The following is a 22707-nucleotide window of genomic DNA, read 5'->3' as shown; positions in this document are numbered from 1 at the left end:
TTTTGTGTATACTCATGTTTCACACATTTATGTATTTGTGTTTTTGAATTTTGTTCCACAAGGATAATATCTGTACATAGTAAAAAATAAAATGATGGAAATATTTGAAAAATTTGTTACAAGTACTGCTCTACTCTTTTCCTTCATATATTTAACTACCTAGGTGAAACTGTTCTTAAAAATTTTTATGACGCCTTCCAAAAATGCTATGCATTAGCTTTATGCATATTTTTACACAAATAGACTCGGATGATACATACTATAGTGTGCCATTTTTATTTTTTACTTGAAAATCTTAAAATATATCTTTGGAATCTCTTAACATGGTTTTACCTCGTTTTTTTTAATGCAGGCATTTTATTTCATGAGATGCATAGTTTGTTTTACTCACATCATGATATGTACTGTTCTCTAGGTGGTGGCAAGAGATGATGATCAAGGATCTAACAGCAAACTCTCATATGTTCTGTTTGGTGGTAATGAAGACAACGCTTTTACTCTCTCAGCCAGTGGAGAACTTGGAGTAACACAGAGTCTGGATAGGGAAACAAAAGAGCAGTTTGTCTTAATGATTACAGCTGTAGATGGAGGTAAGTCCATTACAACCTTGTTCATTTGTAAATAATTTCTAGGCCAGGCACGGTGGCTCATGCCTGTAACCCCAGCACTTTGGGAGGCCGAGGTGGATGGATTACCTGAGATCAGGAGTTCAAGACCAGCCTGACCAACATGGTGAAACCCCATCACTACTAAAAATACAAACATTAGCTGGACATGGTGGTGTAAGCCTGTAATCCCAGTTACTCAGGAGACTGAGGCAGGAGAATCACTTGAACCCAGGAGGCAGAGGTTGCAGTGAGCCGAGATCGTGCCACTGTTCTCCAGCCTGGGCAACAAGAACGAAACTCGTCTCAAAATAAATAAATTAATTAAATAATAATAATTTCTTCATAATATGAGTATGAAGTATTTTCTGTTTGCCATTAAATGAAATATTTGTTCACTTTTACTAATGCTCGAAATTCTGATTGCCTCTGTATTATTGATGGCACATAATTCACTTTATGACATTTATATATAAGTGACAAAGGCTAAAGGTCGTTGCCACCTAAGCCCTATTCCCATAAAACAGAATGAATTCTTGCCCTATAAGCCGATTGAGTACCTCTGGATGTGACCTTATGCTCTACTTCCTGAGCCAGGAGTCATTTAAAGTACTTTAGCTTTGGAAACATTTAGATGGTTCCAACCACTTCTTCTCTTCTGATAGACATGGGTGAGTCAGTCTGTTAGGAGGAGCTTTCACTAGAAGGTGGCTCAGTGTTCAGCGAAGCATTGATCTAAATGTGCAGGCCACTCAAGAACCAAGTCCTGATTCCAGGGAGCCAAACTATAAGTTCCTGATGCCATCAGCCTGGAAAATCGGGATCAGGGGGAAACCGGGACTTGGAATTATTAGTATAAGGATAAGTAACAGAAGTCTAACCCTAATTTCTATTAAATAAGAAATATGCAGATCAGATGTGTGAAGATTCTGCCCAATAGAGTAATGGAGGATCCTAAGTTGTGGAGAGTGAGCAATCAGATTATCAGTAACATTAGTATATATGGAAGCCTGTCACTCAAAGCTTTAAAAATGATACTGAAGACCATGATGGGAGGCACAAATGAGTTTCAGTGAGATTAGTATCCCAAGTCATGGTGTTTTGGCAGCTCTAAAAATGAAAGCATTAATTAAACCTTGTTTCAAAGCACAGCTCTCTATGAGCACTGTTTTTCAAGTTGCTCTGAAATAGACTGGCATTTCTGAGGCCACTGGTGGATAAATACTCAGATAGATGTCTGAAGTTCACTTGTTATGAGTGATACAGAAAACAGAAGTTGTAAGGAAAGTTGAACTGGGTGACCTTGAAATTAATTCCCTTGGATACTCTTCATATGAATAACCACTTTTTTCAGGAGAATGTGAGTTTTAGACATCCGGTTTTAGAATCTACAGTTTAATCTTATTTTCCAAGAATGAGATCTTTGACAGAGGACTTAAAATACATATTCACTGTTTTGATTCAAAAGTCAAACTCATAGATGACATGAGAAATTTCAGAAAAATATGGCAGCTATTAGATCCCAGATGCAATGTTTTTCTCGAATCTGTAGTGTTCTAAGGACATGGAAAATATCAAAGTGTTTTTTTAAAAAAAATTGAGAGTTTAATTCTTTATCTCACAAATCACCTTTCCTTTGCATTTTTTTGAACTATTACCTTAGCCCAGAGATAGGTCAGTTTCATCAGTATGGCACGGATTGCAGTGGCAGCTTTTTAATCATTCAAACCACTAAATCTTTCAATGTGGGAGGGAGAAAACATTACCATTTAAACTATCATCATGTTTTTATTTACTGACTGCATGGTTACAAAGTAGCACATCTGGAAACTCTAACTACTCCTGTCTACTACTCCAGTAAGCTACAACCACACTATCATGTGTGTGGTGCTAAAAGTTACATTACTATATTACAAAACCAAAAGAGAGTATAATAATTATGTCTCATTTTTCCTGTAGGTAATTACATTGCTAAACAGACTACAATTCCATTACTGATGATATGTTGCTTAGGTATAACTGAACGTATGGATATTCAGCCTTCATTATGCATTACTTATTGTTATTTCTTCTAGAAAGATTTACTGTACCAAGTAGAAACTCATAGGAGGCTAACACATCCACCTGGTATAGTAATACAGGTACTGCTACAAGGTTTAAAGGAGAATTTGCTCTAAAGCAGTAATGTCATTCATATGGGTTAGGCATTCTATTCCTAAGTAGCCTTTCTTACTAGAGTTTGCCTTACTATTTTCTCATATGTGCAATAAATAAAATAATGTTTTAAATGGAGTAAGTAGCAGGAAATTATCAGGGAAACTAGAAGAGTATACTTTAAAAAATGAATTCAGATAGAAATGGAAGTATATCCTAGAGTTAAATACATAGACTTTACAGTTAAACCCCAGTTCACATCCTACCTCTGACATTCCCAGCTATATGACCTCCGACAACTTTCCTATTCCTTCATGTTTGTATCTATGATTGGAAATACTAATATCTATATGAAAGTTTGTTGATCAAATAGATAAAAGGAATTGCTTATTTTAGCTATTAATGTCAGTCAGCATGTCTGCTAGACATTTCAAGTTTAGTAAGGCCAAAGTAACACTTTTGACTTCTATTCACCTCCCTACCTTAAACGAATTGCTCTGTAGAGCATTTCACAATTGCTGAAGGCAAACCTTGTTATTATTCTTCATTCCTCTTCCTCTGTACACCATATCCAACAAATTCATTAACAAGTAGACTCAGCTCCAAAAATGTCCAAAATTGTCCTGAATGTATCCACTTTTCTTTACCTCCAATACTACCTCCTTAGTCTAAGCTAGGGGTAGTATGATAGCTTGCTGACTGCCTATCTTTTCTCCTGCATGGTGCGTTTTCCAACAGACAACACATGAACATTTAAAACTATAAATTAGATCATCATACCCCATCTCTTGCATAGAGACCCTGCAATGATTTCTAAGAATAAAATTTAAATGTCTTACCATTGACTACATGGGATTAAATAACCTGGTCTCTGTCAGTTTATCTGAACCCCTCCACCACCACCAGTTGCCACCTTTATTTTGAGCCAGTGCCATGCACTGGCCCCAGCTCACCCTTTGTCTCCTCTCAGTTCTGCATTTAGTATCATCACCTTGTTAGATTGCAATTGGCCAATGTGGAAGTATTTTACACCATGGAAATCAGTAAATGTTTTGAATCTAGTTGGCCTGTTTCTTGAAAGCAGTTGCTAAATGTTTACTGCATACTGTCAATGCCAACCAATCAGGCTTCCTTAACAATGCCAACCTTTCTGCCATGTTGGCCTTTTGCACTTGTAGTTCTCTCTGCCTGGAATTTTCTACTCTACAGCCAGCTGTTTGGTTTGGTTTGGTGGGGGAGAGGGGCATTTATGTCATGGTCATTTTTTCATTATTTTAGATAAAATGTCAACTTCTCAGAGAGGACTTATCTGACCAGCAGTGTTATGTTTGCCGTTGCCCTCTCCCCAGGGTCACTCTATCAACTTACCTGTTTGTGATTTCTTAACACAAATTCCTATCTAAAATTGTATTCTTCTACCTAAAATATATGAGTATATAGAGTTTGTTTACCTTATCCATCTCTATCAGATTTCCAGAGAAAGTGAACTTCCTAAGTCTTGTTCAAAATGGGATTCTCAGAAACACTTAGAAAAGGACCTGCAACATAATAGGTGCTTAATAAATATTTTTTGAATGAGTAAGTTATATTTGTTGAATAATGATAGTTATCATTTGAAAGACAAACTATTATGTTAATATGTAACTGTTATTTATATTTATTTAACATACTCATATTTAGTTTGTTGTTATATATTCATTGTTTGCAGATTTTTTAAAAGAATCTTCCAAAAGAAAAAAGTGCAAATCATTTTTAACTCATGGCTGAAATTCCAGAATTTTTTGCTACATTGGCTGTGGTCATTCAAATTGACCTCTGTTTTGAAAATCAGCGCAAGTGTTTAAGGCTTTGTGGTGTTTAGTGTGATGTGACAAATTGCAGTCATATGTAAGGACCCAGTGAAGCATTTTATGGGTTTAATTCAGTTTCAAGTGCTTAAAATACTGCTTGAGCTATATTCTCATGACTTTCCCCTGAACCTTCTGGCTCTGATTCGATTCTGTTATCTATTAGATGTTTCTAGACAGGTCTTATTGCTACTCTCTGCTTTACTATCCACTTTTTCTTAGTCTGGCTCATAAGATTTAATTCAAAACCTGCATAAGCAGAAACTACATGCTTTTGAATAGTTTTTGTTCTTTTTGTTTGTTTGTTTTGGAGACGGAGTCTCGCTCTGTTGCCCAGGCTGGTGTGTAGTGACGTGATCTTGGCTTACTGCAACCTCTACCTCCCGGATTCAAGCAATTCTCCTGCCTCAGCCTCCCAAGTAACTGGGACACACCGCCATGCCTGGCTAATTTTTTGGTATTTACGTAGAGACAGGGTTTCACCATGTTGCCCAGGCTGTTCTCGAACTCCTGAGCACAGGCAATCTACCTGCCTTGTCCTCCTGAAGTGCTAGATGTGAGCCACTGTGCCTGGCCTGAATAGTTTTATCATTCGACAACTCTTTTGTACCTGGGCTTCCCAAAGCAAACAATTGTGAATCTTTCATATCTCCCAAATATCTAAGCACCCTCTAAGCACAAGTGGCAGTTGGTTTCACATAGCTTGAATGTAAGGGCCCATCATTTCACATCAACTTAATATGAAAATTTTGCTTGTTTTAAATTTTATTATGGAAATTTTGTTGTTCACATAAATCATTCCAACAGATATATATTTATTCAAGTAATTTGTCCAGACCTTTTAGAATTTTTTTAACTCAAGATGAGATTATGCCCTCAAAAATAAATTTAAATGCTGTGAGGCATTAATATCTGCCACTATTCTTTCAGGGAACTGAATTAGTGTGCAAGAGAGCAGTAAAACAAACTGGTATGACAGTTTCGGGATGCTATAGTTATATTCAGTGTATATTTTGGAGGAGTTTTTAAAGAAAGCTACATATGAAAAAATTCTAAGTTAGTGAAATCTGACATTAAGTGATGATTTTTTTTGGCCAGGAGATTTCTTGGAGATGAGCCAGTCCACTTCCTTTATTTTCCAGATAAGAAAATTGAAGCCTGGGTTAGATAAGCAGTGTGCTAGAACTTGCAGACCCAGGTAGTGGCAAAGTCAAGTATAATATTTAGAATTTCTGGCTTTCAACTAAATTCTTGCTCATCCATATCATATGTATTAAATATTTTTAAGGAAATCAGGATATTCCTTAAAACATATTGCTAACTCTCTCTATGACATAAATTTATAAAAATTCAATTTTAAACATCTTTTTTTATACTTTATTCATTTCACTTTAATAAATGAAACATTCAACTGCTATTTTTCTTTTCCTAAATAAATAAATGTTTGAAAACATTTTTAAGTGAAGCCAAATTAAGTGGAATCAGTAATTTTCAATATTGGTATTTTGAAAATAAGCTTAAATTTAGACATTGTTTAAATTTAATTGTTAAATAAAGAAGATAGAAAGAATTTGTTAGGTTTTATGCCTAGAAGATGATAATATTGGTAATTATCACTGCCAATTATCATTTTGCATTAATTAAAATCAAACTATGATGCTAAATTAATGCACTTTATAAATAAGTTCTTATTACAGTTAACGATATGGTTTGCCTGTGTCCCCACCAAATCTCATCTTGAACTGTGATTCCCATAATCCCTATATATCATGGGAGGAACCTGGTGGGAAGTTATTGAATCATGGGGGCAGTTACCTCCGTGCTGTTCTCTTGATAGTGAGTGAGTTCTTACGAGATCTAGTGGTTTTATAAGGGGCTTTTCCCTCTTTGGTCAGCACTTCTCTCTCCTGTCGCCATGTGAAGAAAGATGTGATTGCTTCCCCCTCTGCTGTGATTGTAAGTTTCCTGAGGCCTTCTCAGCCATGCCGAACTGTGGGTCAATTAATCCTCTTTCCTTTTTAAATTACCCAGTCTTGGGTATGTCTTTATTAGCAGCATGAAAGCAGATTAATACAGGTTACTGATATCGTAGAGTAGGGCACTGCTGTAAAAATACCCAAAAATGTGGAAGTGACTTTGGAACTGGGTAACCGGCAGAGATGTGAACAGTTTGGAGGGCTCAGAATAAGAGAGAAAAATATTGGAAAGTTTGGAACTTCCTACAGACTTTTTGAATGGCTTTGACCAAAATGCTGAGGTGGTGTGGAAAATGAAGTCCAGTCTGAGGTGGTCACAGAGGGAGATGAGGAACTTCTTGGAAACTAGAGCAAAGGTCACCCTTGCTACACAAAAAGACTGGTGGCATTTTGCCCCTGCCCTAGAGATCTGTGGAACTTTGAACTTGAGAGAGATAATTTAAAGTAACTGGCAGAAGAAATTTCTAAATGACAAAGCATTTAATATGAAGCAGAGCATAAAAGTTTGGAAAATTTGCAGCCTGACATTGCAATATGAGAGAAAAACCCATTTTCTAGGGGAGAAATTCAAGCCCACTGCAGAAATTTGCATAAGTAACTAGGAGCCAAATGATAATCACGAAGACAGCAGGGAAAATGTCTCCAGGGCATATCAGAGACCTTCTCGACAGCCTCTCCCATCACAGGCCAGGAGGCCTCGGAGGAAAAAATGGTTTCCTTGGGTGGCCCTAGGGCACCACTGCTGTGTACAACCTAGGGAGGTGTTACCCCGCATCCCAGTCGCTCTAGCTGTGGCTAAAAGGGGCCAAAGTTCAGCTCAGGCAGTTGCTTCAGCGGGTACAAACCCCAGGCCTTGGAAGTTTCCACATGGTGTTGAATCTGCAGGTACACAGAGGTCAAGAAGTGAGGTTTGGAAACCTCTGCCTAAATTTCAGCATATGTATGGAAACACCTGGATGTCCAGGCAGAAGTTTAATCAAGGGCAGAGCCTTCATGGAGAACCTCTGCTAGAGCAGTGTGAAAGGGAAATGTCGGGTTGGAGCCCCCACACAGAGTCCGGGGCATTGCCTCATGGAGCTGTGAGAAGAAGGCCATGCAGCTGGAAAAGCTGTTGGCACTCACCATCAGCCCATGAAGGCAGCTGGGAGTGGGGCTGTACCCTGAAAAGCCACAGGGACAGAGCTGCCCAAGACCATGGGAGCCCACATCTTGCATCGGCGTACCCTGGATGTGAGACATGGAGTCAAAGGAGATCAATTGGAGCTTTAAGCTTTATCTGTTCTGCTGAATTTTAGACTTTTGGGGGCCTGTAGCCCCTTTGTTTTTGCCAATTTTTCCCATTTGGAATGGGTATATTTACCTGATGCCTGCCCCCCTTTATATCTATGAAGTAACTATTTTGCTTTTGATTTTACAGGCTCATAGGTAGAAGGGATGTACCTTTCCTCAGATGAGACTTTGGACTTGGACTTTTGAGTTAATGCTGAGATAAGTTAAGACTTTGGGAGACTCTTGGAAAGGCACGATTGTGTTTTGAAATGTGAGGACATGAGATTTGAGAGGGGCCAGGGACAGAATGATATGGTTTGACTGTGTGCCCACCCCAATCTCATCTTGAATTGTAGTTCCCTTAATCCCCACATGTCCTGAGAGGGACCTAGTGGGAGGTAATTAAATCATGGGGGCAGTTACCTCCATGCTGTTCTCCTAGTAGTGAGTGAGTTCTCAGGAGATGTGATGGTTTTATGAGGGCTTCACCCCACTTCACTCTGCACATCTCATTCTTCTCTCTCCTGCTGCCTTGTCAATAAGGACATGTTTGCTTCTGCTTCTGCCATGATTATAAGTTTCTTGAGGCCTCCCCAGCTCTGAGTAATTGTAAGTTAATTAAGCCTCTTTCCTTTATAAATTGCCCAGTACCAGGTATGTCATTATAGCAGTGTGAGAACAGATTAACACAGTCAGTGATTCTATTACACTTCTATGGGCTTATTGATATTTAACAATTCTCTCTTTTTTTTGATACATCTAAAATAAATTTATTTATACATATATATATGGGACAATATTTTTTAATATATTATTAATCTAACATGGACTGTCTTTTATTTCTTTATTTTTATTTTTTTATTATACTTTATGTTCTACAGTACAAGTGCACAATGTGCAGGTTTGTTACATATATATACATGTGTCATGTTGGTGTGCTGCACCCATTAACTCATCATTTACATTATATCTCCGAATACTATCCCTCCCCCATCTCCCAATCCCACAACAGGCCCCCATGTGTGATGTTCCCCTTCCTGTGTCCAAGTGTTCTCATTGTTCAATTCCCACCCATGAGTGAGAACATGCGGTGTTTGGTTTTCTGTTCTTGCAATAGTTTGCTGAGAATGATGATTTCCAGCTGCATCCATGTCCCTGCAAAGGACATGAACTCTTCCTTTTTATGGCTGCATAATATTCCATGGAGTATATGTGCCACATTATCTTAATCCAGTCTGTCATTGGTGGACATTTGGGTTGGTTCCAAGTCTTTGCTGTTGTGAATAGTGCCGCAATAAACATACGTGTGCATGTGTCTTTATAGCAGCATGATTTATAATCCTTTGGGTATATACCAAGTAATGGGATGGCTGGATCAAATGGTATTTCTAGTTCTAGATCCTTGAGGAATCGCCACACTGTCTTCCACAATGATTGAACTAGTTTACAGTTCTACCAACAGTGTAAAAGTGTTCCTATTTCTCCACATCCTCTCCAGCACCTGTTGTTTCCTGACTTGTAATGATTGCCATTCTAACTGGTATGAGATGGTATCTCATTGTGGTTTCGATTTGCATTTCTCTGATGGCTAGTGATGATGAGCATTTTTTCATGTGTCTGTTCGCTGCATAAATGTGTTCTTTTGAGAAGTGTCTGTTCATATCCTTTGCCTACTTTTTGAGGGGGTTGTTTATTTTTTTTTCTTGTAAATTTGTTTGAGTTCCTTGTACATGCTGGATATTAGCCCTTTGTCAGATGAGTAGATTACAAACATTTTCTCCCATTCTGTGGGTTGCTTGTTCACTCTGACGGTAGTTTCTTTTGCTGTGCAGAAGTTCTTTAATTTAATTAGATCCCATTTGTCAATTTTGGCTTTTGTTGCCATTGCTTTTGGTGTACCAATAACAGGCTCTGAAACTGAGGCAATAATTAATAGCCTACCAACCAAAAAAAGTCCAGGACCAGACAGATTCACAGGAAAATTCTACCAGAGGTACAAGGAGGAGCTGCTACCATTCCTTTTGAAATTATTCCAATCAATAGAAAAAGAGAGAATCCTCCCTAATTCATTCTATGAGGCCAACATCATCCTGATACCAAAGCCTGGCAGAGACACCACAAAAAAAGAGAATTTTAGACCAATATTCCTGATGAACATCGATGCAAAAATCTTCAGTAAAACACTGGCAAACCGAATCCAGCAGCACATCGAAAAGCTTATCCACTATGATCAAGTGGGCTTCATCCCTGGGATGCAAGGCTGGTTCAACATACGAAAATCAGTAAACGTAATCCAGCATATAAACAGAACCAAAGACAAAAAGCACATGATTATCTCAATAGATGCAGAAAAGGCCTTTTACAAAATTCAACAGCCCTTCATACTAAAAACTCTCAATAAATTCAGTATTGATGGACCATATCTCAAAATAATAAGAGCTATTTATGACAAAATCACAGCCAATATCATACTGAATGGGCAAAAACTGGAACCATTCCCCTTGAAAACTGGCACAAGACAGGGATGCCCTCTCTCACCACTCCTGTTCAACATAGTGTTGGAAATTCTGGCCAGGGCAATCAGACAGGAGAAAGAAAGAAAAGGTATTCAATTAGGAAAAGAGGAAGTCAGACTGTTCCTGTTTGCAGATGACATGATTGTATATTTAGAAAACCCCATCGTCTCAGCCCAAAGTCTCCTTAAGCTGATAAGCAACTTCAGCAAGGTCTCAGGATACAAAATCAATGTGCAAAAATCACTAGTATTCTTATACATCAATAACAGGCAGAGAGCCAAATCGTGAGTGAACTCCCATTCACAATTGCTTCACAGGGAATAAAATACCTAGGAATCCAACTTACAAGGGATGTGAAGGACCTCTTCAAGGAGAACTACAAACCATTGCTCAACAAAATAAAAGAGGACACAAACAAATGGAAGAACATTCCATGCTCATGGGTAGGAAGAATCAGTATCGTGAAAATGGCCATACTGCCCAAGGTAATTTATGGATTCAGTGCCAACCCCATTAAGCTACCAGTGACTTTCTTCACAGAATTGGAAAAAACTACTTTAAAGTTTACATGGAACCAAAAAAGAGCCCACATTGCCAAGACAGTCCTAAGCCAAAAGAACAAAGCTGGAGGCATCACGCTACCTGACTTCAAACTATACTACAAGGCTACAGTAACCAAAACAGCATGGTACTGGTACCAAAACAGAGATATAGACCAATGGAACAGAACATAACCCTCAGAAATAATACCACACATCTACAACCATCTGATCTTTGACAAACCTGACAAAAACAAGAAATGGGGAAAGGATTCCCTATTTAATAATTGGTGCTGGGAAAACTGGCTAACCATAAATAGAAAGCTGAAACTGGATCCCTTCCTTACACCTTATACGAAAATTAATTCAAGATGGATTAGAGACTTAAATGTTAGACCTAAAACCATAAAAACCCTTGAAGAAAACCTAGGCAATACCATTCAGGACATAGGCATGGGCAAAGACTTTATGTCTAAAACAACAAGTCTCTGAACATTGCTTTCTCACAAAATGTTTATGGAGCACTCTACTCCAGATATTATTCTAAGTCCTGAAGATATGCTGGTGAAGAGGTTTCTGTCTTTATACAGCTTACATTACAATAGCAAAAATAGACAGTAGAAATTAAACAATATAACATATAGATTGGGAGTGTTATGAAACATGATGCAGTTAAATAAAGCAGATTAACTGTCTAGAGAGTGTTAAGTAGTTACATATTTTACCCATTTGGAAAGTTAAATCTTTGGACTTGATGATAGTATTGGAAGTATAGGAAGCTACAAAAAGGCATGAATCAGGCCCGAATACTAGAATATTGGGATGAGCAATTTGGAGATGGGGAGAAAAAAGATTTTAGGGCAAATTAGCAAACTTAGTTTCTGGACATACTACATTTGAAATAATATAACTAATTGAGATGTCAAGTAGAAAGTTAAATATAAAAGTTTAGTTCTCAGGGAAGACATTCAAGTAGAGATACATCACAGGAAGTCATAAACATTAGATGACATTCATTATATGCACACTTAGTGCTTGTAAGTTCCAGAATATGTACTATATTATCTCATTTAATCTCACAGTAGCCCTGAAAGTTAGGCACTAGTATCTCAATTTTATGAATTTATAAAACAACCAACAAAAATTTGTGTTATAAAAGATAAACAACTTGTAGTGCCCATTCAGCTGTTTCTCAGTGACTGCAGGATTTGAGGCCAATTCACTTCACAGGGGATGATTACTTAACAATTATTTACCAATTCCCAAATGTCAGCCTGTCTACCATATTCTGTTTTATATAGACTATGTTTATATGAATTTCTTCTCTTTGGATTAAATTTTATTTTTATATTAAAGAGAACATTGTTTTAGGAAGCAAAAAATCTTGTTTTTCTGTGTAAGTAAAATACCTGGTAAAGTCATAATATTCATAAATTAGAAATCACAGCATTATTCCCCTCCATAAATAAAAAAATGTGTATCCAAGGGTTTTATTAAGTATAAAGTGCAAACAAATCTTAGATATTAAACTATGAATATATAATATGTATGATATACACATACCTCCATAGACAATGCAGTCAGTTGAGCTGTATGTTTGCATTTAATTTGGGGGTAGGAGATTAATCTGTGCACAAATTAAATATGTTATCCCTTGTCCTTTATAGATAATTCACAGTCTGTTATACTAAAGGGATATAGAGATTCTGGCTCTATATTTAGCACAAAAGTTTAGTTATGAAGTATTTATGTGTCAGCATAGTAGGTCTTCAGGGAACAGTTCAGTTATTAGCATTTCTAATTAAGGGTATTTATCATTCAACTGAAAGGGAATAAATTTCATTCTTATGCAGGGATTGAAATTTGCTTTTTAATGGAGGGAAATATGCTGCTTTTGCAAAGTTAATGCTAAAAGCTAAAAGGACTGATCATCATGCTTTATTTTATTGGTGAACACCCGATAACATTTTGAATTAATGTTGTCTGTCACATTATTTATTTGAAGCTGGTCATTGCATTATAAATGGCTCTGTAATCAAAAGAGAGGTCAGAATTGTGTAATATGACATTTTACATCTGAAGATAATTGTTTTTAAATATTCCAGAAAGATCACATTTTGCCAATATTATTTGTGGGAATGTATGATAGAAAAGTTTGCCTTGTCTGTTATGATGAACATTTTTAATAATGAAAATTGCTTGAAAATGTTTAAGGGCCCAATAATTCTATAAATCAAATTGTGCTAGAGTTGCCTTCAATTACCGGACATGAAATGCATTTGACTTAATTTTATTTTTGATTCTAGGGCAGCTTTCATTATTTCCACTGGCGTATTTGTTATAGATGGGAATCTTGTTTCCAAAGTTGATAATTGGTTATTGTTTTAATTCCTCTTACCTGTAGCAGACTTTATATGAAGTTTGTTAGTGATCTAAGTATTATTCTAAATCATTTATTTAAATAGCATTCTTTTAAATCAGCTATTCTTTAGTCAGAAAAAAAAAATTTCTACATAGAATTTTGTGTTTTCTTAAGATAAAACTCCAAAAACATTTAATTTCCAAAATTCTATTGAATAAGAGCTAAACTTGCCATCAGGTTCCATAGAATTGAAATTTGATAAAATAGTTTCAATCTATTATTCATTTACTCCATGTAAACTATAAATCTGAGTATACAAAGTAAATTAAACTTTGAAATGGCACTAAACTATGTTTAATATTTATGATAAAATTTATATAAACTGAGTGATAAAGATTATATAAAATCAAAACCAACCTGATTTCATTATGAGGATTTTATTATTTTCAAAGACGTTTTCTAATTTTATATTTTTAAAACAATTCTTTTTAAAGATTGTTTTGATAAGTATTCTTAAATATATAATTTGATATTTTCACTCAGGAGGCAGACAGAGGTAGGTTGAGTTTAAAATTAGGTGGTAGCCTCTAGTGTTTCAGAGTTTCAATAACCGTGTTGAGAATTTTGGGTTCCTTTAACATCCTCCAAATAGTAATTCCTCATAATGTGCTTTTGTAGGCATAAAATATTTGGTTATTATTTTTTTTATTTTATAATTTTTAAAAATTGTGATAAGATATAATTATCATTACGTTTCTCATTGTAACATTTTTTTAAGTGCATGGTTTAATGATTAATTATATTCACTTTGTTGTGTAATTTTTCAGTGACATTGTCATAATTTTACTAAATTCATTATTTTAGTTTTACTTCATGCTTTTTTTATTATGTAATTTATTTTAAGGAAATACAGTGTTTTTGATAGATTCCTATGCAAAAATAATGAAAAAAATCAAGTGATATTTAAGTGTGTATATATCTAATTTATATAAGCATGTATAGAGAACTAATTAGCAGCAATACATTATTTTATAAAATAAAATTTATAAAATACAGAGCTGTTGGTAATATTTAAAATGTTACATACGTTTTGTTTTGTGTATTTTTTTGTTGTTGTTCAAATTTAAATCTAACCACATAATCTTCAATGCTAATATAGGATGGCTGAATTTCAGTACATTTTTTAGTGGATGGCTTACTTACTGTGAGAAAAATGAGTTTATTTCATGGGGAAAAAAGAAGCTAATACTTTATTACAACAAACATACCCCTAGTCAGGGGACCCATTCACCAAATATTTGATGTCAAGAAAGAAAATGGCTTTGTTGCAAAGCGACAGAGTTAAGTTAAGCAGAAATTCTACTTCTGCTGAATAGCTTTTGATGTTTTAGAGAAGTATTTTTAATTTATAGGTGCTAACATAAAAAATATAATCTTCCTGACATTTGAACTTCAATCATTTAAACTCATGAATTACACTTATTATCTGTGTATTTTCTGATAGAGCAGTTACCTGAAACTTTTTTCTTTTTTAAATCTATTTTAAGTTTTAGGCCAGGGTGCAGTGGCTCACACCTGTAATCCCAGCACTTTTGGAGGCTGAGGCAGGAGATCACTTGAGGTCAGGAGTTCAAGACTAGCCTGACCAACAAGGTGAAACTCTGTCTCTACTAAAAACACAAAAATTAGTCAGGTGTGGTGGCACGTGCCTATAATCCCAGCTACTTGGAAGGCTGAGCCAGGAGAATCTCTTGAACCCGGGAGGAGTAGGTTGCAGTGAGCTGAGATCACACCACTGCACTTCAGCCTGGGCAACAAGAGTGAAATTCCATCTCAAAAAAAAAGTCTTATTTTAAATTTTCTTGGCCCGGCGCGGTGGCTCAAGCCTGTAATCCCAGCACTTTGGGAGGCCGAGAGGGGCGGATCACGAGGTCAGGAGATCGAGACCATCCTGGCTAACACGGTGAAACCCCGTCTCTATTAAGAAATACAAAAAACTAGCCGGGCGAGGTGGCGGGCGCCTGTAGTCCCAGCTACTCGGGAGGCTGAGGCCGGAGAATGGCGTAAACCCGGGAGGCGGAGCTTGCAGTGAGCTGAGATCCGGCCACTGCACTCCAGCCTGGGTGACAGAGCGAGACTCCGTCTCAAAAAAAAAATAATAAATAAATAAAAAATAAAAAAAAATAAATTTTCTTGTACTTCATTTAATATATTTGAGCTGATTAAGCTACCAGTCTTAAAGGCAATGCTAGTTATTAGTTTAATAGTTTTTCATATTTAAGAGTATAAAATGTGACTCACACAAGACCCAGGGTTAACTGTGGTATCAAGAACAATTGGAAGATTAACTGTGTACAGTCTCTCTCTGTCTCTCTCCCCATGAGTGTGTGCGTGTGCACAATTTGGTTTGTGTAAACTTTAGGATATGCCATTCAGAATGTGGGTTTTCTTTTTTGGCTATTTTCTCTAAAAACTGAAGAAGTTTTATCACTTTATCCATATTTATCTTATATTTATGTATATATATGAATACATATATGCATACATATGTACACACACTACATAAAACTTTACAAATTTAAATTTGAAATTATTTTCATCTGACTACTAATTGTAATTAGGCTTTTGACTTTTAACTGGAGTTCTGACTTCTAATTCAAATATCCACTGGATCTTCCTAACCTCTACAATTACAAGTTTCTGAGACCTTGACTTTTAATTTTTATTTGTATATTTTACCCCTTTTATTGGCTCACTGTCCTCTATCAGGAGCCTGTGTCATTATATCCTGCCTCTTTGTGATTGCATCTGGTTTTCATAAATCAATCCCAGATGGAATTGAACAATTTTGCCCTTCTACGCCACTACCTATATAATTCATCATTATCAGATCTATTTGAGCTAAACATTGGCCCTAGTATTCTGATTCTTCTCATGGGATTCATGTTTAATTGGGACCTTCTGTTTCTAAGTAATACAGTATCTGCAAAACTTTGACCTTTGTCTGTAGTCTTGTTCTCTGACCCCAGCCTTAGGCTAAGTCCCAGACTATAAGACTGTAGTCCTAGATTGTATATTTCTAGAAGTGTTCAATTATTGGAACTTGCATCCATGTAATCACTAGACCACGTTTTCATATAGAAAATGAGAGAAAAGGTTAATACAGACAGACCACAAGACCTAATGGTATGCATTATGGGTTAATATAAAAATTAATTAAACATAATTATTCCTGTTTTCAATTAACTTACAACTTAATAGGACGTGAGTGGAGTATGTTGATAATTGTAATAATATAGGTTGAAACATCTGCAATAAGAGTAGCATAGTTTTATCTGAGCTTAATTAACTTAGAAAAGCTTTTTTTAAGAATTCAAAACTGGCTTTCTGTCTATTGTGGCTAAATGGAAATTGGTTAAGTTCTTTGGGTCTTAAATTGGTTAACAAAATTAAACAAGAATACCTACTTTGTGGCATCTGTGCATTAAATGAGCAATACATGTATAAAATATGTATAGATCTGGTATCAAATGTGTTCAATAAAATATGTACAACACATGTATTTGTATATATGTACCTATATTTCAATTTAGTTATAAATATATGAGCAAGGTTTACAGATAATGACTCTGATTTCAGTTTTTGACACACTAATGTTGAGGCTCTTCAGTAACTTGCAAGAGCAGACCAAGAAATAGGCAGTTGGATCTGACAACCCAGAGGCAGTAGAAAGATTTGGATGGAAGATAAAGTAATAGTAAGCATTGTGCAGCACTTCAAATAGGGTGTATCCACTACATGGTGGGAAACAGTAATACTCCAGAGGATCTCTCCACACAGTCAAAAGGAAAAAAAGTTAAAAAAAAAAAAAAAAAAAAAGCAAACACACAGACACAGAAAAGCAACAACAAAAACACAGCATCTTCATTCAATTAGCACATAAAAGAAGTGCCAAGATCTGTGGTCGCCAAGGACTAGGGAGTTTGTGTCACTCATCTAGCACAAATGCAATGAAAATAGGATTCACTTGAAATTAAGGAGCATTCCATTTTTTTCCCTTGATTTCATTTTTCTGCGTAAAGCTGATTTGGAGGTTATGCTATCAGTCAGCAAGCAAGAGGTTGGAGTGGGTTGGAGAGTTGGTAAGCGCCATTCACAAAAATAACAGTCAAACACATTGGACGCAGGATTCAAAGTTCAGGTTAGTTAAATCTCAATAAAAGGCTTAGAAATATAGAACAAAATTTCTGTAAGGTTTCCTATGAAAAAAAATTAAAAAACTAACAAGACTTGTGTGCACATTTCCTGGGGCAACAAGAAAGTTGAGACAGTTGCAGAAACTGTACTTCACTTTTCTTGAGGTGGGGAAAAAAAAAAATAAGAAGAGAACTCCGAGAGCTTATGAAGTGGGTTGTGGCTGATTATAAAGGGAGACAAAGGGGACTCGGGAGAAGGTTCTTGGCTCGAAAACAGACTCATGTAGATGAAGAATCACCTATGGGGCTGATCTTGGCTTAAGGATCGTTTGCCAGTTTTGAGAATCATTCGCTAATCTTGAGGATCAACAAATGATCCTCAAGCCAGAACTGTCTGTTGTCACTTGTGTGCTTTGAAAATCATCTGGAAAAATAAGATGATATTCTTTGGTATGAACACAGTGAGATTGAACTTGCTGTAATAAACGGCTCGTTTTTTACTGCTTCCAGCATTTGCTTTCTAACTCAGAAAATGTATCTACAATAATATATGGTTTACAGACGAAGAAAGAAATCACATATTCTTGTCCAAATGAGTCAGTCATAATTTAATGTGGTTTTCCATATGTGTATCACCAGACACTTAAGAATACCAAATATTAATATAAAGACTTTGACTGGCAGTAACTTATTTTCTAATTGTTAATTATAGCACAATGTGTGTATCAGAAATATCCAGATCTTTCTTGAAATCTCACTGTAAGTCTTAAAATATCACATTTAAAAATGTCCAATTTACTGTGTCTTCCATAAAACTGTGACTTTTTAGAGAGCTAAATGTCTCATGTATTTTTACCACATGTGAAACATTGAGATATATTATGATTCAAAATATTTTCCCGAATAATATAAGACTGAATTGAAAGGTTTGGGGAAGGGGTGGAATCCTGAGTGCTGTAATACAGAAAACTATATAATAAAAATAGACTTTTCATATTTCAATTTCTGTGGGTTCTTTGGTCTCTAAAACAAGTACCAGAAGAACAATGAGAAACATGGAATATAATTCATGTGCTAGGTAGTGTCCTAAGCACCTTACATTCTTCTCAATACCCCTTTGGGATAGAGTCTATTATTATTCTCATTTCACAGATGAAGACTGATTTTTAGTGAGTAGAGTGAAATATCAGTAAAAGAGATTAAAGAACTCTGCATCTCCTCCCATCCTTTGCCTCTCTGGAACCTTGATTAATATATCCCCCCCTTTGGTGTCTTTCTCTCTTCCATGGCACCCCCTTTTGCTCACACAAATGCACACATATTCCCTCGGTAATTTTTTTTTTTTTATGCAACTGGTGGGAACTCTACTAACATTATTCAGAGCATTAACTTCCATGTCATAAAATTGTATATAGTGAAACACACATTCAAGAAATGTAAGCCAAACATTGGTACTCAACAATACACTCCAAAATATTTATTTTAACCTGAATATATTGCTTGTGAGAAATTTAAAATCTATGCCAAGATTATTGTGCTCAAATGTCCCACAAACTTAATCTGGCCGGTAGTGAAGGTCTTCCCTGTTGGGCCTTCTCTCCACCTCCTGCCTGGTGCTCTTCTAGGCTCAGCGACAGCACTGCTTGTCCAGACCCCCAAAGCAGCACAGGGAGCAGCACTGTTCCCCCTACTGGCAGTACCATCCAGCTTCTTGCCAGTAGTAAAAACTCCAGGGCTACTTTACCCGGGTCACATCTCAGTGACATTCCTCACTAGGTCTGTGGCCTTGAACAAACTACTTAAACTTTCTAAACTTGAGCTTGCTTATATACCAAATGGAGACGACAGCAGTGCTGATTTATGGGGATTAGATAAGACAGTTTATGTAAACTTCTTAAACTAGTGCATGCATATCTAAGGACTAAACAAGTATTTACTGTTATTGATATTTCTTTTAATATGTTGCACAGAATTTTTACAGTCTTATTTGATGTGTTTCTCCATTGTATCCTATATTCATATCTATTTTGTTGTGTGTGTGAAATATTTGTTGCATAATTTTACCATTGCTCACAGTAAGCAAGTACTAAAAAGGCATTTAATTTTTTTTCAAGTTTATAGTTCATTATGTATATTACCAATAGATTAAGGGCTATTTTTCCCTTTAATGTAAAATCAAACACTAATAGGTAAGATTTCTGCAGTCACAAACTTTACATTAATTTTTTAGATATTACTTAAACGTCAAATTTTTCTGACTATTTGAATGTTACTTTAAATGAAATAATATAAAATGTCTTATTTTACATATATATGTGTGTGTCTGTATATATATATATGGCAACAATAATCAGTGTGCAGTCTAAATTTAATTGCATCATTTTCTGGGAGGTATCGTGGTTCTTTATTGTGCTCTGCTCAACCGGGTATACACATTCTTTCATCTAACCTAGAATTCACAAAAATAACAGATCTCCAAAACCATTTCATTCCATAATTTCTCCGTCTGTTGATTTTGGTTCCTATACATACATCTGAGCATAAAAGCTCATTGGTACTAGGCCATGAGTAATTACAATCTAAGAACGTAGAAAAACAATCGAATAGTGGTAAAGGAAACACCAGCAAATCACATGATTATTAGAAAATAATATTGTAAGGTTGTGAATCTCAATGCCATTCTGTGATAATGAGGGCATTCCATAAACATTTTACAAATAAATGAATGAATGGTTTTATTTACAGAATATTGAATGGTGAAGTTAAGTAGGATTTAAATATCATATTAAGGGAAATCACTTTATTGAAGGTAAAGTAGTATCTTAGGCAGAAAAGGAGAGTATCTGGGCTTTATTTTATTTTACATAAATGCAGTTAAATGGATCTTCGTTGTTTCTATTTAGAAGAGTTTGAGTTTGAAAAACGGTTTTGAAAACACAATCAGTGGCAGATAATTTGCCTTTCAGTTATGGGGACAGCACACAGAATTCCAAGCAATATGGCATCTAGCCTTCACCACAAAATGAGTCTGCTAACTCTGTGTAGTACAGATAGTGTGACCTACGTGTTTGGCAAATATTGGCTTTTCACCGTATATTGATAACAGCTGGAACAGGAAATAAAAATGAATCACTTCACATTACATTGAATTTTAAATAGAAGCAGCACAAATGATTCTGAGTTAGCTCATCATTATAAAACTATTCTAGCACGTGGAAGATAACACTTTTTGAGATATAACTTGAAGCTTTTTTTTTCCTCCCACTGACAGGTGTTGATTAGTATGGGAAAGGGATTTAAATACCCCAGAGACTCTTGAATTTGCGATAGTAACGATGATAGTCACAGCGGAGAGTCCAGTTTTTAACATTGCCTTGTTAGTTGGCCAGCTCTTCCATGCCTGTGGGTATTCTTCAAATCTGGCTTTGAGCTATTTTAATGTAATTTCAGAGAAATTACCGGCAGTGCCTCTTTTGTGGCATTTAAATGATATTGTTATGTTCTACATTGTCGAATCAGCACCTTTAAAATAGAATAAGAGCATGACATATACTTTTTGTGCAGAGTTACTAGGAAAGAGTTGAAATTCTAGTTCACAAATGAAAATATTTTTCTTGTAACAAAATTTAAAATGCTCACTTATGTGTTCAGAAATTTTACTTTGATGTTTCCTGAATTCTCTTTAGTAATTCTGTCTACAACTAATTATCGTTAAATTTGTTATTTTTTGTTTATAAACATTGAGATTTGATTTTCTTTTCTTTTTAGGATCCCCTGCCCTGACTGGAACTGGAACAATCAACGTCATAGTAGATGATGTCAATGACAATGTCCCCACATTTGCCAGTAAAGCGTATTTCACAACAATTCCTGAGGATGCACCAACTGGAACAGATGTTTTATTGGTAAATGCCTCAGATGCTGATGCTTCAACAAATGCAGTTGTAAGGTCAGTACGTTTTCCTTTGTAAAGTTTGGCTATTTTCTCATTAAACATTGATTTTTGAACTACATGAATATAATGTTTAATTAAATGAACGTTATATTAATACATATCCTATTATTGTTATCTATTGCTGGTAGCTAACAATTCATAAAATGAGGATTCAAACAGTAAACATTCTACTTAGTACTCTAAGATTTTATTTAATTTTTATTTAATTTATATTTTTATCATATCTCATGGTTTTGTAGTTTGGGACTACACTAGGTGCTTCTTCTGTCTCATGAGGTTGACTGATGGCACTTCACAGTATTTACATGATAACTGAATGATCTAGAGGGCCCAAGATGACTTTGCATGCCTGCTGCCTTGGCAGGGTTGGTTGGAACGTTTAGGATCATCTAGGCCCCTCTGTCCTCGAGTAGTCTCAGAACTTCCTGATGTGGTTCTTTAGCAAAGTAGTTGGACTTTTTACATGGTGGTTCTCAACTCCAAGAACCACCAGTGAAAGCTCCCAGAACACTCGAAGGTCAGACCCAGATGTGCCATAGCAGCACTTCTATAATACTCTGTTGGTCAAAGCAGTGATGACCAAACCAGATTCACTGTGAGGAGAAACATGTATCACTCATTGATTGGAGAAATGTCGAGGAACTTTGACCATTTTTATTCCACTGCTAGCCTCAATAAGAATATTTGTGTACTCTTCATTTAGTAAATGTATTTTACTTTGCTTAAATCCTCTTAAAATAGAGGACACAAATATGATAACTTGTTCAGAGAGGATGTGAAAGAAATTGAGTTGTAACATTTTATTGACCTAGCTTGTCCCCTTCTTCCGTATCTATTCTAAACTATAAGAAATGAAGATTTCCAAATATTCTAGAGAAAAACTCACACACATAAATATTTTATACCCCTCCTCCACTTTCTATAGGCTAGTATTAGGTAAATTAGAGTTGGTTAGATGGCTATCAAAGTAATGGAGCAGAAGATAAAATTTGAAGCATTAAGAATTATCAGCTATGGATAACAGATATATTGATATGGTAATGATTTGATTAATGTCTTATTTTGTTGTTTGCTACCAATTTTCTTTCAACAAAATCATTTTGGAAAACTGACTTTCAACACACACATTTTAAGAAACACATTCAGACCATAATACTTGGTCTCTCTAAGGAATTACCTTTAAGCTGAAAGGACTGAGCTGTGGGATAGAATTAAGCACATTGTGTTATCTAAGAAGGTCAGCATGTCTGGACCAGCGTGAGAAAGGAGTTAGAGAGATAGGCAGGGG

At 35.8% G+C, this 22707-nt stretch overlaps 1 protein-coding gene across 3 annotated transcripts in view; it reads left to right on the top strand.

Moving 5' to 3' along the window:
- Positions 1–22707, top strand: part of LOC105486113 (FAT atypical cadherin 4) — a 189805-nt gene that overhangs the window by 106787 nt on the left and 60311 nt on the right. For all 3 annotated transcript variants that reach the window (XR_011620982.1, XM_011748809.3, XM_011748808.3), the window contains 2 exons: positions 416–590; positions 21233–21413. Coding sequence is in view for 2 of the 3 variants with exons in the window: in XM_011748809.3 (XP_011747111.2) it covers positions 416–590; positions 21233–21413 (356 nt within the window). In the remaining variant the exon portion in view is untranslated. The remainder of the gene's footprint in view (positions 1–415; positions 591–21232; positions 21414–22707) is intronic.

This window comes from Macaca nemestrina, chromosome 3 (assembly GCF_043159975.1).
Source record: "Macaca nemestrina isolate mMacNem1 chromosome 3, mMacNem.hap1, whole genome shotgun sequence".
Lineage (NCBI taxonomy): Eukaryota > Metazoa > Chordata > Mammalia > Primates > Cercopithecidae > Macaca > Macaca nemestrina.
The sequence above is the reverse complement of the archived record's forward strand: the minus strand, read 5'-3'. Positions and strand labels throughout refer to the sequence as shown.